Source organism: Haplochromis burtoni, unplaced genomic scaffold (genome assembly GCF_018398535.1).
Source record: "Haplochromis burtoni strain Fernald_Lab_line unplaced genomic scaffold, NCSU_Asbu1 Contig_146, whole genome shotgun sequence".
Taxonomy (NCBI): domain Eukaryota; kingdom Metazoa; phylum Chordata; class Actinopteri; order Cichliformes; family Cichlidae; genus Haplochromis; species Haplochromis burtoni.
In genome coordinates, this window is record NW_024582507.1 from 654,840 (window position 1) to 670,790 (window position 15,951).

Below are 15,951 nucleotides of genomic sequence, written 5' to 3' on the forward strand. Positions count from 1 at the left end.
ATTGTTAATTTAGAAATATATATTTTTAACACAATCAATTTCCGGTTGCCGAAGTATTATTATTTTTTTAATATGTATGATTGTGTAATATTTGTTTTGAAAAATGAAGCTCTGATTAAAAATATTTCGTAATGTTTTGCTGCGTGGTTGATTTCGTCATTACTAGTCGCCGGTCGCTGGTAAAATGACGCGCAGAACGTGTTCGCCATAATGATAATAAACCGTCAACACAAGGCTGCAATAAAGCAAATTAAGCTGAGGCTGTGAGTCAGTGATCGATGCATTGATAAGCAGTTATCGGCTATTTAAGTCTGGACTAATACAAGTGGATGCGAGTCGTTGTGAAATTGAGAAAAACGAGCAAGAACTGAGCGGAACAACAAGGTAAAGTTAGCATGCTAGCTAACTATCCAGGTTCACGTCTAGCTTCTTCCTTAGTGCTGTGTTACATGTGCAGGAAGGTGTTGTCGTAATCTAAAATGACAGGTTTTGCATTTCTGGACAGTTCGTCCTTACTGCAAGCTGTAGTACTGGAAGAGAAGAGTGGCTACTTTAGTGTGCTAAGTACATTAGCTTCCTTGTTTAACAGCTAGCCAAACATCGCAACAGGCAGTAGATGTGAGTTTGCTGCTGTCTGTTTCAGTTAAGGTGAAGTGCGTGTAGGAAAACAAGGAAAGCATTTGAGTTTAAATGTGTTTCAAAAAGAACAGAAAATATTTTTAGCAAACACTGACTTAAACAGAAATTTGACAGTTGCGGCAGTCCCTGGAGGACTGCTGCAGCTGCAAGCTCAGCTGTGAAAAAGCAACGGAGCGAGTCAGCGTGCTTTGTTCTCCCGACTGGAGCCAAACAACCTTCAGACTAAGCCAACCGAAGTTCTCGCATGCTCCCCTTTAATAATGCCGTGGTGTTGTTTTTATTTTAAACGATTATTAGCTACGGATAGTGGCAGCACACGAGTGTGGGCTAAGCTGTAAAAAGTGCACAAATAAATAAATTCTTTCAGTGATCCTAAATTATTAACTGGGCAGATGAGGTAAATGCCTAATTGCACCAAAACTCTAAGGTCCCCCAACGCAAGTTTGTACCATGTTATTTTGCCTACGTAATCCCTTAAATTGCAATTTTGTTGTACTACTTCTGACCTATAAGTAATTTAAGCAAAACAAAAAACCCTACTAAACAAAGAACCAATTTTAATTTGTGTCTTTAGCCACTTTATTACTGGAAACCTGTTGTCATTTGTTGCATTGTCTTTGGTCAAATTTTTGATCACCAAAGATAAGTGTGGCAGGCATAAAATAGTATTTTTGTACCAAAAAGGAAATGACTGTTAGTGGAAAACTTGTATCTCGTATCCTTAAGAGAGAAAAATTACAACAACAAAAAAGTACAATTGGAGGAGAAAAGAAGTGGGAGGTTTAAAAGTATTTGCATCAAACGAACAATATCTGAAAGTCATTCCTTGAAGAAATGTGGGGGGGATTAAGCAAAGACTTGGATAAACTGGATGGCTCGATGCATCTGCTGTTCGCTGATACTTCAGAAATGGTCTGAGTAGAAAGGTGGCTCTCAAGAAGCACAGCAAGCAAACCAAAATGCATCACAACAATCCACATGCGAATTTTCAGGCTGCTCAATGGCCAGATGTGTCTGGGGAGGGGCAACAAAAGTAAAGCAGGAAGAAGTTGTTGTATTCTGGGCTATTGGAGAACATGGAGAATTTGCGTTCATTTCATGGCTAGTTGCTAACCCCTACAGGGCATTGCGCAGCTGTAGTATCTTGCTGCATTCAGAAAACAATGTATACATAACTACGAGAAATTCTGTAACGCAGACTTAACATACACCTGGTAGTTAGGATCAGATCGGATCAGGTTCACACTATAAACAAACCACTCTAGAGTTCATCTGGAACCGCACTGAGACCTTTTGGAGTAGGTGGTTTTGTTTCGGCCTGCACCCATGTGCAATTACTGCACAAACAAACCAGTGTGAGATCTAAATTGACTAAACACTGCAGGTGGGAAGCACTCTAAATTTGAAATTTAAGGTTCAAATCATCATCAGTATGTATAGAGGAGGTCAGGAGAGGGGTACAACAGTGAGTGTCTACAGTCATCTGTAAAACACGGTGGAGGCTCTGTCATGGTTTGAGACTGCATTTCAGTCAGTGGTGTTGGAGATCAAAATTAATTGTATTATGAAATCAGAAAAACTACTCAGATTATGATCCACTATGCAATGCAATCTGGAAAGCACCTGTGAGGCAGTGGCTTCATTTTTCGGCATAACAATGCAGTAAAAGCATACCTGGATAGTGTTCCTGTGTGTGTTGGTTTTTCTGTTGTTGTGTTGTGTTGTTTTGTTTTGTTTTGTTCTTTCTCCCTATCAGTCATCGGTTGGCCTACACAGAGCCTGGACCTCAATATCACTGAAGCAGTATGTAGTCTTCCTGATCAGTCTTGATAGAGAAGCAAACAAAAGACATCCAGCCTCCAAAGATGAGCTTTGAATGTCTTTAAAGAAGCCTGGAGAATATTCCTGAAGACTTGCAATTAAAGAAATTACAGGAAAGCTTGCATAAGAGAGTTCAGACTGTGCAGAAGAATAAAGAGTCATAAAAATATTGCTTTTCAAGCTTATTAGAATTGTTTAAAAAAAAAAAAAAGAGAGGGAGAGAGAGACGTCCAGCTTTAAATTTATGCCTTGAACTTATATTTTGTTGAAAAGTTGTCACAACTGGTTGGTGCAAAAACTGACTTGTAAAACCTCCAGCCAATGTCATATTATGTTTTCAGAAAAACTGCAAGGCTCTCACCAACAATTGTCATTCTAGGTACATTCAATAGTTTTTTGTGTATATGAAGTTTGTGAAATGGAGAAATATATGCCCTTTATTTTTTCTTTCTTCTGGTGAGCAAAATGAAGTGTATTTATCACTTGTTTTCTTTTGACTGCTGGTGAAACAAAACAAGACATTTTCTATTTCTTGTGACAGAAAATTGTTAAAACTATCAAATATTCAGATTTGAGAAGCTGGTACCCCAAAATTTGAGGAAGCTTTGAATTTTAAAAATAACAAGGTGATTAAAAGAAGGTTCTTTCCGTATCTTTTTAAGTCTAAAATTGTGTTTTTTCTGGGCTGTCGGAAAAATGTTAAAACTGACATAAGTAGCATGACACGTGGCTTCTTAAGAGGCTAATCCAGACATGATGTTAAGTGCATTTTTGTGCTGTGCTAACAGGCTGTGCTATGGCATCGGCATCTGCCAGTGTGGACTCCAAGGCAGAGCTGACTTCTCTACTTGAACAATGGGAGAGAGAGCAACAGGGCAACACGCAGGACCTGGTCAACATCCTCACCAAGTAAGCTTTGCATATTGTTTATGTTGGTGGCACCCAGCCTTTGTAATGATCCCAGAGGCCTTTGTTGAAACCACCTGTGATGTCTCAAATTGAATTCTAATTCAAAATACTTCAGATAAGGTTTTAAGTCCTCATCGTGGTATTGAAGAGTCAGTGTGGCTAATTGTGTACATTTGTACTAGCATGCAGAGGCAGAACTGACTGTGTGTAATTTCCCATTACCTCCTGATACTTACTCAATTTAGTCTTCATTCTCAGACTTCTGTTGTTTATCCCACATGTAGCTGCAGTCATTTATTTTTACTTTGAGCTAGCTTTTTACTAGTTCAACAAACCTTATACTTTCACTTTATTCTTAATGTTATCCTTTTTAACTGTTTATTTGTTGCTTTTGGCTAAATGGTTAGACTTTTTTGGTTTTTGGTATCTAGATTTTTGATTCAAGCTCCTTTTTTCACATGAAGTTGTAATTTTCTTAAAAAAAACAACAACAAAGTTCAAGTGTAGTTGTACTGAATTAGTTTTGAATGATTGACACAAAATAATACTTATTTATTGTATACTGGTACTTTGTGCCACCCTCACTGTTTAAGAGCATCCTCTCTTTAGGCCAGCTTATTTCTTCAGAAGTAAGGATTGCACACACCCAGAGCAGTGTGCATGAGGTCATCATATTGTCAATTGCACTGACATCATACAAATCCCAGAGCAGAAAGAACTCACAGGGAATACTTACATGGTGACCTCTTATTTAAAACTTTGGCCATGTTTAATAGAAATCTCAACCATTGTAACGGATAGAAATGGCAAAGAAAGAGCAGCTGGCCTCACAAAGGACTGTTTTATGCAGTGTAATTAGGATGATTTGAGTTAGTTAAAAAGAGTTAAACGTGCTCATGCGCTGTAATTTTCAGAATCTCAGAGCTTGTTGAGAAGGAGACAGAGGAGTACCACAAAGCAGATCCTGACCCTTTTGATGATCGACATCCTGGTATGACAAACACGGCCACCATAGAATTGCAAGTCTACTGCTGATTTTAAGTGTCATTTATGTTTTCACATTTTCCTTTTTGCCACTAGGGAGAGCTGATCCAGAATGCATGTTAGGGCACCTCCTCAAGATCCTGTTCAAGAATGATGACTTTATGAACGCAGTAAGATTATTGGATGGATTTGAGAACGTTACCTTTAAAATAATGGGCATTTTTAGCAGCTCACTCAGAAGATAATTAATTTTTATTTCCCTTTGTAGCTTGTGAACAGCTACGTGATGACCAGCAGAGAATTTTCCCTTAATGCCGCAGCTTGTCGCCTGCTTCAAAACATCATGCCTGGATTGGAGACAGCTGTGGTGTTTCAAGAAAAAGTATGTTACTCCTGACTTCATTATGAGATAACTGTGAGATTTAGTCTTCAAGTTTTCTGGTTGGAAGAAAATGGAAGACACAATATTTCAACTATTGTTATAGCCTGTAACACATTTTTGGAGTTTTGAAGATGTGTGTCTTAATCAGGTGTTGTCAGCGTTTAAAGGTATGTAAATTGACTCCAACAAAAAGATGTGGTTTCCTTTTGATTTTATTGTGTTTATTTGATTTTATTTGATTTAATTCATCAAGACCCAATTTAAGAAACACCGTGACTGTAGTATATTAAACAAATTGAGCAATAAATAACAGTACAGGCTGCAACTGAAATTAAGATCTCTTTAAACCTCCTTCAGCAGTAACAGCCACCCTCAGATGTTTCCTGTAGCTGCTTGTGGGACTTGCACCACCACACACACAAACAACTGTCGTTGACTGAACAGCGCTCATCAGGCAATATCACTTCCTCTCAGCGTGCTTATTTAAGCCATTCCAAAACAAACCAAAAGCTCTTTCTTCTTTTGAACTGCTCTGTTTATTTGCTCGGCTGCTTTCGATCTATGACTTGTTGCATCATAGATCATCTTGTAAGCATCAGATAACGGACTGCTGCCCTTCCACTTCCCTGTAAACATTTCACAATGCAAATTTGCAACCAGAACCTGAAAAATCAAAGAAGGCCCAAATGGCGATGTCTCTTTCACTATGCTTTGATGTTTTTGAGTTTCAAACATCAGGTAGTTTTTACTTCTGGTCTGTTTGGTCACAAAGTAAGATTCATTTCTTTGAGGCGGTGATACTGACTGACAGAGCACTCCATCACTTTTAAAAACACTGTCTAAAGAAGTCAGTTTTGTTTGTTGTGTCACAGTCCAGTCTACAAGTTAAAATTTAACTGCAGCGCTGTATTATTTGACCCATGAAGATAAATGTCATACTGCTTCTCAAAACACAAGACCTTAAAGCTTTATTTTAAAAAGGGAATCCACATTCACTATGGGGGGGGAAGTACAAAACTAGTGACGTCCTTGGTGTGCGGATCCTTGGTCAGGTTAAAAAGTTAAATTACATCTGTACAAATCATGTGAATTATTTTTGAAAGTCATGCATTCTTATTTGAGCAAAGAAAAATAAGAGCCACCTTTTGATGAAATTTGGTACTCTGTGTCTGCATGTGCTTCATCACTCCTGTGTTTGCTCTTCTTAGGAGGGCATAGTTGAAAGACTCTTTAAGTGGGCTCAGGAGGCCGAGCAGCCCCTCAGAATCTATGCCACAGGCTTGCTGGCAGGTGCCATGGAGAATCAAGACATTGCAGCAAACTACAGAGAGGAGAACTCTGTTTTGGTCAGTGGAGGTTTCTACTCTCTTATGTATCAGGTTGCATTAACAGGGTAATGGCATGCAATGATGAGACAAGTAAATACAACAGGTGATTTAAAAATGTTTTCCAGCAGTTTGATCAGAACCAGTAGGTGGTGTAAAGCAGCTTGCTTTTTCTTCTTTACTTTTGACAGGTGCCTTTGATGCTGCATCGGTTGCGTGAGCTTCAGAATAAAGATGCTGAGAACAAAAGGGATATCAAGCGGCCCAGCCCCAGGAAGACACTGAGCGAGCCTTTGTTACCTCTGGATGAGGAGACGGTTGACGGAGGCTTTGAAGAGAAGCCATTCACACCTGGGAAAAATGGAGCCGAAAAGGAGGGGACGGGACAGCCGGAAGATGGTGAAATTTCCTTCTCAACTATGGAGCCTGAAAACGAGCTTTCGTTCCGTCTTAACTCCCCTCACAAGACCAGCAGCCGTGCCAACTCGGCTGTGAAAACCATGATGAAACCCATGTCTGCTCCGGGATCTTTGGCAAATCAAGGAATGTCTGATGGCAGCAGTTACCTAAAAAGAAGAGCTGAGAGGGAAAGTGGCAGGACCTCAAAACAGAAGCTAAATTTCTCTTTGCCAGAGCCAGAGAGGAACTTCAGTGAGCTTTCCAACAGCAGCTGGACTGAGATGAGCCCCTGGGTGATTGGTAACAACTATCATCTGTACCCTTTGACCCCAGAGATTGAGCAGAGGTTAATCCTGCAGTATCTCACACCTCTGGGGGAATATCAGGAGGTTGGTCCACTTCTATCAGCCTATAGAGTGCTTAAACTTGCAAAGATCAGCTGAATAATTGATATGGATTGATATTTTTATAATCTGTTAGTTTAAACGACTTCAATGTCCAAATTCAATTAATTTTTTTTATTTAAGGAGTAATATGATAGTGAACATCGGGCATTTTAGACTAGTGTTCTTTGTAGACTGTTGAGGATTATACAAGTTTTAAATAATATTGTTTTAATGCAGCCCTTGTAATATGAGTTTTAATCATTTGTAGTTCATGTGTTTGACTGCGTTTGTGTGCTGGCACATGTTTACCAGCAGATGTCAGTCTTTCATAATTAATTTTTTTTTTTTTAAACTTCTCTTCTGATTATGTTAAAAATGTGTTGTTGTTTTTTTAGTTTTTTTTTTTTAGGTGTGACCTTATACATTTCAGGTTCATCTAAGAATTAAAAAAAAAACAAAAAAAAAACCTAGCAGGCAGACCAGGCATTGACAAATTTTTAAAGTACATTCTGTCCCACTCTCTCCTACCTGCAGCTGCTGGCAGTGTTCATGCAGAAGGGAGCTCGGGAGTTGCTGATGCATTACATGGATTTAAAACAGACCAATGATGTGCAGCTCACCTTCGAGGCTCTCAAGGTAAGCAAAGTTTCATGTAGTCGACCTTTCACGGTGCCTGAAGCGCAACAAGGTGCTCAAAAGTCTCCTGTTTTCTTCTCATCCTCACAGTATCTGGCTTCGCTGCTGTTGCACAAGAAGTTTGCTGCAGAGTTTGTTGCTCATGGAGGAGTTCAGAAGTTGCTGGAAATCCCCAGGCCTTCAATGGCAGCTACTGGAGTGTCACTGTGCCTCTACTACCTTGCCTATAACCAGGATGCCATGGAAAGGGTACGGAGAGTCACAGTAATATACAGCAATGGCTATTGTATCCTTATTTTGCTTTAGGTTTATTTTGTGGACTAAGATGAAGTCACTTGTTAAAAATTTGAAATGAGATGACTAACATAATGATACTATGTTAGTGATCTGTAGAAGATGACATAATTCTGTGCCGTCAGTCAAATATAATTTTTTGATTAGAAGCTACACTTAGGTTTAATACTAGTAGCAGTTCATGTTTATGTTCATGTCTTTATCTCTTCTCAAGGTGTGCATGTTGCCTCACTCCATCCTGTCAGATGTAGTCGGCTACACGCTGTGGCTGCTGGAATGTTCACATGCATCCGGCTGTTGCCACGCCACCATGTTCTTCTCCATCTCCTTTTCCTTCCGTGCAGTCTTGGAGCTTTTCGACAGGCAGGACGGCCTCCGACGTCTCGTCAATCTGGTGAGACAAACCAGCAGTCCTCGCTTTAATGTGTAAAAGTAAATGTGTTATTTATAGAAAATAACATAATGTGGGTACAGCATTGACTGCCTTTCTTCAAATGTAGAAGATCCTAATTGTGTACTTTCCTATGCTATGAACTGACTGCTTTCAGATTAGCACACTGGAGATCCTGAATCCCGAAGATCAGGGGGCGCTGCTGAGTGATGATGAGATTTTCTCCAGCAGGCAGACAGCCAAGCACACCTGCATGGCGCTGCGCAGGTACTTTGAGGCCCATTTGGCAATCAAGGTGGAGCAGGTGAAGCAATCCCTTCAGCGCACAGAGGGTGGTGCCCCCATTCACTCACAACCGTACTACAAGGTAAGCAGAAGACTTTTTATCTGTTAAACATTTTGAAGTATTTTATGTTGTATTTAGTAATGCATATGTGTTTTGATGAAGTAATCTGTAGTGATGGTGTCTCATTCTTCAGGCTGTCAGCTATAGCCGTGAGCAGGTTGTGGAAATGATGGAGTTTCTGATCGAGCACGGTCCACCGCGACTCTATTGGGAACCAGCAGAGGTCTTTCACAAGCTGTCATGTGTTCAGCTCCTCCTGCAGCTTATATCCATTGCCTGTGACTGGAGGACCTACTATGGCAGGTATTGACATAGCAGTCATTGTTAAAATGCCTTTCATACATATTTTTTCATACATATTCTAGACAGTAGGTTTTATCAGTGCACTCAAAGTGATGGTTATTGTTCTTTCTTTGTAGGAGTGACACTGTGCGCTATGCCCTTGACATCCTGAGTATCCTCACAGTTGTTCCCAAGACTCAGCTGCTGTTATCCGAGGCTGTTGCTGTGCTTGATGAGGGAGGATCCACCGTTTCCACTGTTGGTAAGTTGTTCCATTTTAGTTGACATTCATCTATCAAAGATCAAATACAATTACATTATTATCTTTTAATATTAAAAAGTCTCATTTTACTTGTATATCAGTGGTATTCACTAAATGGTGACACATTCAAACAGTTTTTTATATGGCCATCTGTTCACAGAGCCATTAGAGAATTTCTTGCACAATAAAATCAAAATTTATTATCACTACCCACTGAATGCAATAACATGGAGCAGCTCTGTTTTTATTTGTTTATTTTGTGGAACCTTTGCCCAGTCCTTTTGAGATATGGCGTAACTCCAGGTATTCCTTTACAAGGTTTTTTAATTTCATCTTTTTGTTTTGTTTTGTTCTCTCAGGGATGAGTATAGTTCTGGCAGTCGCGGAAGGAGAGGTATTTGTGAATGATGCAGAAATTCAGAAGTCAGCACTGCAGGTTGTCATCAACTGCGTTTGCGCTCCAGATAAACGCATGTCCAGCATTGGCAAGTTCATTGCAGGAACCCCCCGTCGTCGCCTTCCACAGCAGACCAAAGCAAACGAAAGTGTGCTCACTAAGATGTGGAATGTAGTGCAGTCGAACAATGGCATCAAGGTAGAATTAACACACAGCACACAAAAAAAATGGGTGGTTTTAATGTTAGAAAGATAATATTGGCTTTTTTTTTTTAAAGCACTAACAAAAATGGCCTTCTGGCAGATCAAAGTATATCTTATATAGTGACAGGAGCTGGAGTGGTAAATGAAACAGATTTATTTGATAGCTTTTATAATGGGTAACACTTAAAGGGTGAACTTCTTAAACCCACAACCACCCACATTTATATACTGATGTACTCCACTGACTTACACACTAAGGATCTTCTGAAACCTGTACCAGTGCAGCTGAAACATTACAGACAGAACTACCTAAATATTGTAACATTTGAATTCAAAGACTGCAAGAAAGATGTGGTGTTTTCTTCTAAACTTAGCTTAAGTTTGCAGCTAAATGTATTGAGGTTGTCCAGGATTTGGCATAGTCTCATGTAAATGATGGTGTATAAAATCACAACCTGCATCTGTTTTCTTCCACTTATCCAATTCAGTGTCACGGGGGAACTGGAGCCTATCCCAGCTACCATAGGGCAAGATAGCATAGATCAATCCGGGTTACACCCATGGATAGGCTGCCAGCACGATAACCCAAAAACGAGGCGATGTTCAATTTTCACATTTAAACCATAAATGCATCTGTTAGGAGGCTGAGGGGAAGCACTAGCGGCTAGCAGCACATCTTTTTTGTACAAACATATTTTGTCAAAGTCACCTTGACTTCACAGACAGAATTCGAGTTCAGCAAAGCCAGCTGGATGAGGTGTTCCTCAGCAAAGAATAGTGGGACGGTAGTTTTCTCTTTTTAGTAGGATTTCCATTATGTTTCTTCTCCTGGTCTATGGCTGCGCTACAGTGAGGGTATAATGTAAGGAAGAGATATAAAGTTGTAAATGTGATTCCCTTTAAACCTCTTCAGAAGCTTCTTCTCTCTTTGTGCATTTAAGGGATTGAACAATCCTTAAAAGAAAATGAGGAATGATATCCAGTTTGGGGAAGGATGTAAGGAAGCATAAAATATGACAATAAAAGCACTTTTACTAAAGCACTATGATAACGAGATCAGCTAAAGCACTGAATAACCTACATTAACATTTACAGTTTTAGTCTGCTGCTGCTTATGCCCTCTGCTTAGACACCATTGTTTTATTCTCCTCAGTTCGGAGCTTTCCTGATCAAGACACTTTCGCTTATGCCCTCAGCCCTTGTTTATAACTTACACTTTGTGTTTGTCCTCTAGGTTCTGCTATCCCTGCTGACAGTGAAGATGCCCATTACAGATGCAGATCAGATCCGAGCTCTGGCCTGTAAAGCTCTGGTGGGTCTGTCTCGCTCCAGCTCTGTCAGACAAATCATCAGCAAGCTGCCGTTGTTCAGCAGCGGACACATCCAGCAGCTCATGAAGGAGCCTGTGCTCCAGGACAAACGCAGCGAACATGTCAAGTTCTGCAAGTTTGCGGCAGAGCTGATCGAAAGAATCTCTGGGAAACCGTTGCTGATTGGTACAGATGTGTCTCTGGCATGGTTGCAAAGGGCCAGTGTGGTTGCTCAGTCCAGGATCACCTTCCCTGAAAAAGAGCTGTTGCTGCTTATTAGGAACCATCTTGTGGCCAAAGGCCTGCATGATACTGCCACCACACTCACCAAGGAGGCAGATCTCCCGATGGCATGTTTGTCTCACTCTTCGCATTCTTCTTCTACCTACCCACCTGTTGCCCCTCCCCCTCCTGCCTCTCCTGTTGCTACTCTGCCTCGCACACCTCGGCTGGCCAACGGTGTTGGATCAAGACTTGGAAGCAACCCCTCTCATTCATCCACTCCAGGATCCAGCCACCCTCAGACGCGTCCATCAACTTCACAGCCCAGTGGAATGCCTGCTGCTGCTGCTTCTGCTTTCCCATCAACATCTGTCCCTCACTGTAACAGTGGCTCACCACTGATTGGGCGAATTGTTTTCTCACGTGAGCGGCAAACAGGGTGCAGTACAGTAAGTTGTAAAAGACCTCGGGTGCTGCGGCAGAAGTCTGACCATGGGGCCTTCAGCCAGAGCCCAGCTATGAAGAAACAGTTTGACAGGCATCTGCCATCTCCTCCTGCATTAGACAGCATTATTACAGAGTACCTGAGGGAACAGCATGCACGCTGTAAAAACCCTGTCGCAACCTGTCCACCGTTTTCCCTCTTCACCCCCCATCAGTGCCCTGAGCCCAAACAGAGACGCCAAGCACCCACCAACTTCACATCCCGACACACGCGGAGAGTCGTATATCCAAAATATGGAGGTGTAGATGGAGGATGCTTTGACAGGCATCTTATTTTTAGCAGGTAAATATCTTTGTTTCATTTTCTGTTTCTGAGGCTCAAGTGCGATTTAATCGGTCAGCCCCCTCACAACCACTGATGTAATTCCTCATATTTTCTTTGTCCAGGTTCCGTCCCATCTCTGTGTTCAGGGAGGCAGATGAGGATGAAAGTGGATTCATGTGTTGTGCCTTTTCAGCCCGTGAGCGTTTCCTGATGCTCGGAACGTGTACGGGGCAGCTCAAACTCTACAATGTGTTTACAGGCCAGGAGGAAGCCAGCTACAGCTGTCACAGTTCAGCTATCACTCACCTGGAGCCATCACGGGTTAGTAGAGAGAACCACAAGTAAATAAATTAAAAAATATATATATACAATTTAAAATCCACACTGATCATCATATTATGATTAAATTGCGTGCTATTTATTATGGGCTTGAAACATGTGTCATGTTATTATGTTTAACCTACTAGGACCTGGCGTCCACATATGTGGACATCACATTTTGGGTTTTCTAGACTAAAATAGTAAATTTTGCTCTACAAGCGCCTGATATCCACTTACGACAGGGGTGGGCAACTCTAGGCCTCGAGGGCCGGTGTCCTGCAGGTTTTAGATGTGTCCTTGATCCAACACAGCTGATTCAAATGGCTAAATTACCTCCTCAACATGTCTTGTAGTTTTCCAGAAGCCTGGTAATGAACTAATCATTTAATTCAGGTGTGTTGACCCAGGGTGAGATCTAAAACCTGCAGGACACCGGCCCTCGAGGCCTGGAGTTGCCCACCCCTGACTTACGTTATACTGCCACTGTTCTATCAAAATTTAAAGGGAATGTCCTCATATGTGGATCGTATTTTTCTCAGAATCAAAATTAGGTTTAAAAAAAAAAAAAAGATGTTCGTGCAAAACACAATGTTTAGGTTTCTTTAAAAAAAAGTCAGCAGGAGGCTTGTTTGTATGATGTGTCCTCCAGCTGTTATTGTGACTGCAACACGGAGGACAGAGCAAAGAAAGAAACTGCTGAGGGATTGCAGCCATGCGTCAGCATCTTACAATCCACATGCATCATACTCGTGTTGTACCCAAGGTTGATTAGATCTGTGTCAGACAGTGTGCCTTGCAGTAAACTTACAAAATCTCAGCATGTAGATGCCTCAAACAAGAGTGATGATAAATCTTCAAAACCTCTACCACTCATACAGTGAGACTAAATGTTTAAAGAAGACATCCTGTCAAGTGTTGAAAGTAAATGCATTTGCATTTTCAAGTATTATGTATTTAAAAAAAAAATAAAAAATTTTTAGAAAGGAGAATGGGATGCAGTTATAATTTTTTACATCAAGGCTGTTGAAAATTGCTTTTTCTAGAACTGTATTGTTTGAAAACGTGTCTGAAAGAGGATCTCGTTGTGTCTTTTTAGGATGGTTCTCTGCTCTTAACGTCGGCCTCTTGGAGCTACCCGCTGTCTGCACTGTGGGGCATGAAATCGGTGTTCATCATGAAGTAAGCAATGCATTCACAAAACTCTGAAGTCATATTTACCCAGCTACTTTGAAGTGCACATAAAACACATTCCATTAAGTAAAATGCATAATTGAAATATTTGGAGTATGAAATTATTAGAAACTGCTGCCACGTGACTTCTGATTAAGTCTGTCGAGATCTTATTGCCTCTATGTATGTGGTGATCTTTGCCCAGTGGTATAGCAGCTTTAATCTGTCAAAGGAGCCGCCAAAGGGAGTGTGGTTTAACTATGCACAATAATGGCCTCTGGGCTGTAGTCTTTCTGGAAAACAAGCATGTGGCTTTATTCATCTGAATAGTTTAACCAATGCAATATTAACCCCGAGATTCTCAACAGTATGAGACTAAAGTGCTCTGCTGACTTTGTTTTTTGCTTAAATGTTAATCATGCTTTCTATTTCTTTAGGCATTCGTTTCTGGGCGACCATTATGTGGAGTTCAGCAAGCTTTCACAAGATCATGTCATCGGGACAAAAGAGCACGTAGCACGTGTACGTATGTTTTCCATAATGCATAAAAACAAAGCATCCAGCAAGAGGGTAAATGTTCATTCTCATTACTTCTCTTCACCAGATATATGATATCCAGACTGGTCAGGTTACTCTAACTCTAAACAACCCAGACCTGGCTAACAACTACAAGAGAAACTGCGCCACCTTCAACCCAACGGACGACCTGGTGCTGAATGACGGTGTGCTGTGGGATGTGCGCACGGCTCAGGCCATCCACAAGTTTGACAAGTTCAACATGAACATCAGTGGAGTGTTTCATCCAAACGGCCTTGAAGTCATCATCAACACAGAAATTGTATCCTTTCATTGTTGGGTTGGTACAACTGCAGTTTTAGAACTTTTACAGTAAATTTGTCATTTTGATCTTTAGACCATTTTATACCTCTCACTATTGTTCTCCAACAGTGAGGGGAATATTTTTAAGGATGAGGATATTTAAATATTTATTTGGTAAAATTCTTGTTTTGATGAGTTTGATGGAAAACCAAAAATGCTACCCTTTCTTAATGAACTATTTCAATAGAGAGATAAAGTGAATGCATAATTACAGGTCAAGGAATAGTTGTCAACAGTGGACTTTCACTGTAAATATAATTACTGTGACTGCTATTGGGAATCGTTTCACTGCTGAGCATAAAATATTTATTCCATTAGGGTTAAGGTTGTCTTGGGAATGGTTATTTATTGTTCTTGTTTCTATACAATTGAGTGTATCGTGGTCTTTAACTGAGACTTTTAGTGGGATCTGCGCACTTTCCACCTCCTCCACACGGTTCCTGCTCTGGACCAGTGCAGAATAGTCTTCAACAACAGCGGCACTGTCATCTATGGAGGTAAATGCAGAATTCACTGCGTGATGGGTAATGTAGCACATTTGGCATCAAGCCTGCAACTCACTTCACAGTCAGTACAAGTGTGTGAAAGGTGTGTTTAGGTAGAAGGTTGGTAAGTGTGAGGTAAAGTGAGCACGTGTGTATTTGGTGAAAGGTGTGAATAGAGCCTGCAGCGGTAGTGTGTGTGTGTGTGTGTGTGTGTGTGTGTGCGCTCACGCGCAAACTACTTGATACCACAGAGTCAGTCAGAGCCATATGGACTGAAAGCTCAGTGTTGGACTGGCAACAGAAAGAACCAGCTGGTTCATGCCACCTCACAGGAAGAGCCATGGGCGTGCAGTACTGGCTTTGTCTGTACAGCGAGCGTTTCAACCACTGAGGAGCCAGAACCAAAGCTAACCAGCTTGCTGGGTTCCTTTTATTTACTCTCCATCTCTCCCTGTGGCTTTTGTTTTTTGTAGCAATGCTGCAAGCTGATGATGAAGACGACATGATGGAAATGCAGATGAAAAGTCCATTTGGTTCATCATTCAGGACTTTCAATGCCACAGACTATAAACCCATTGGTGAGGGTTCCTACATTTAACTAGCTCAAATTTCAAATTGATCCTTATAGTTTTATTCATTTAATAATAATCACTGTCACTTTTTATATTCTATATTTTATATTCTGTATTGATGAACGTATATATTTTTAAACCCACTGTAATACTTTCGTTAAACGTGTTTTTTTCCCCCCCCCTCTTCTCAGCCACTATTGATGTAAAGAGGAATATATTTGACCTTTGCACAGATACAAAAGACTGCTACCTAGCCGTGATTGAGGTAAATTCCTTTTCATTACATTTTAAACAATGATTGCGACCATTTTTCCAAAAATACATGAAAATGCTGTTTTGTCCCCCCCCTCCCATAGAACCAAGACTCAGTCAACACTGACACAGTGTGCAGACTGTATGAAGTTGGTCGGCAGAGACTGGCAGAGGAAGAGGAGGAAGATGAGGAGGATCAGGTACTATTTATTTTTTGTTGTTTGTTTTGCTTTGGATGCAACCTCTTTGGTTCCTTTACGCAACACTAAAATTTCTTTTTGTGTCCCGTTTGGATCTTTAGCCATCAGAATTGTT

At 40.8% G+C, this 15,951-nt stretch overlaps 1 protein-coding gene across 1 annotated transcript in view; it reads left to right on the plus strand.

Moving 5' to 3' along the window:
* The first annotated feature begins 107 nt into the window (after positions 1-107).
* The window catches only part of LOC102305299 (DDB1- and CUL4-associated factor 1), a 23,291-nt gene continuing 7,447 nt past the window's right edge, over positions 108-15,951 (plus strand). Inside the window, exons 1-23 of the mRNA XM_005931789.3 lie at positions 108-384; positions 3,249-3,369; positions 4,284-4,360; positions 4,450-4,523; positions 4,622-4,735; positions 5,944-6,081; positions 6,252-6,848; positions 7,380-7,481; positions 7,572-7,730; positions 7,990-8,169; positions 8,324-8,533; positions 8,646-8,815; positions 8,932-9,056; positions 9,416-9,651; positions 10,891-11,975; positions 12,080-12,278; positions 13,375-13,457; positions 13,886-13,970; positions 14,053-14,286; positions 14,731-14,824; positions 15,286-15,390; positions 15,576-15,649; positions 15,741-15,836. Of these exons, the coding sequence (XP_005931851.1) occupies positions 3,257-3,369; positions 4,284-4,360; positions 4,450-4,523; positions 4,622-4,735; positions 5,944-6,081; positions 6,252-6,848; positions 7,380-7,481; positions 7,572-7,730; positions 7,990-8,169; positions 8,324-8,533; positions 8,646-8,815; positions 8,932-9,056; positions 9,416-9,651; positions 10,891-11,975; positions 12,080-12,278; positions 13,375-13,457; positions 13,886-13,970; positions 14,053-14,286; positions 14,731-14,824; positions 15,286-15,390; positions 15,576-15,649; positions 15,741-15,836 (4,350 nt within the window). The 5' untranslated portion in view covers positions 108-384; positions 3,249-3,256. The remainder of the gene's footprint in view (positions 385-3,248; positions 3,370-4,283; positions 4,361-4,449; positions 4,524-4,621; positions 4,736-5,943; positions 6,082-6,251; positions 6,849-7,379; positions 7,482-7,571; positions 7,731-7,989; positions 8,170-8,323; positions 8,534-8,645; positions 8,816-8,931; positions 9,057-9,415; positions 9,652-10,890; positions 11,976-12,079; positions 12,279-13,374; positions 13,458-13,885; positions 13,971-14,052; positions 14,287-14,730; positions 14,825-15,285; positions 15,391-15,575; positions 15,650-15,740; positions 15,837-15,951) is intronic.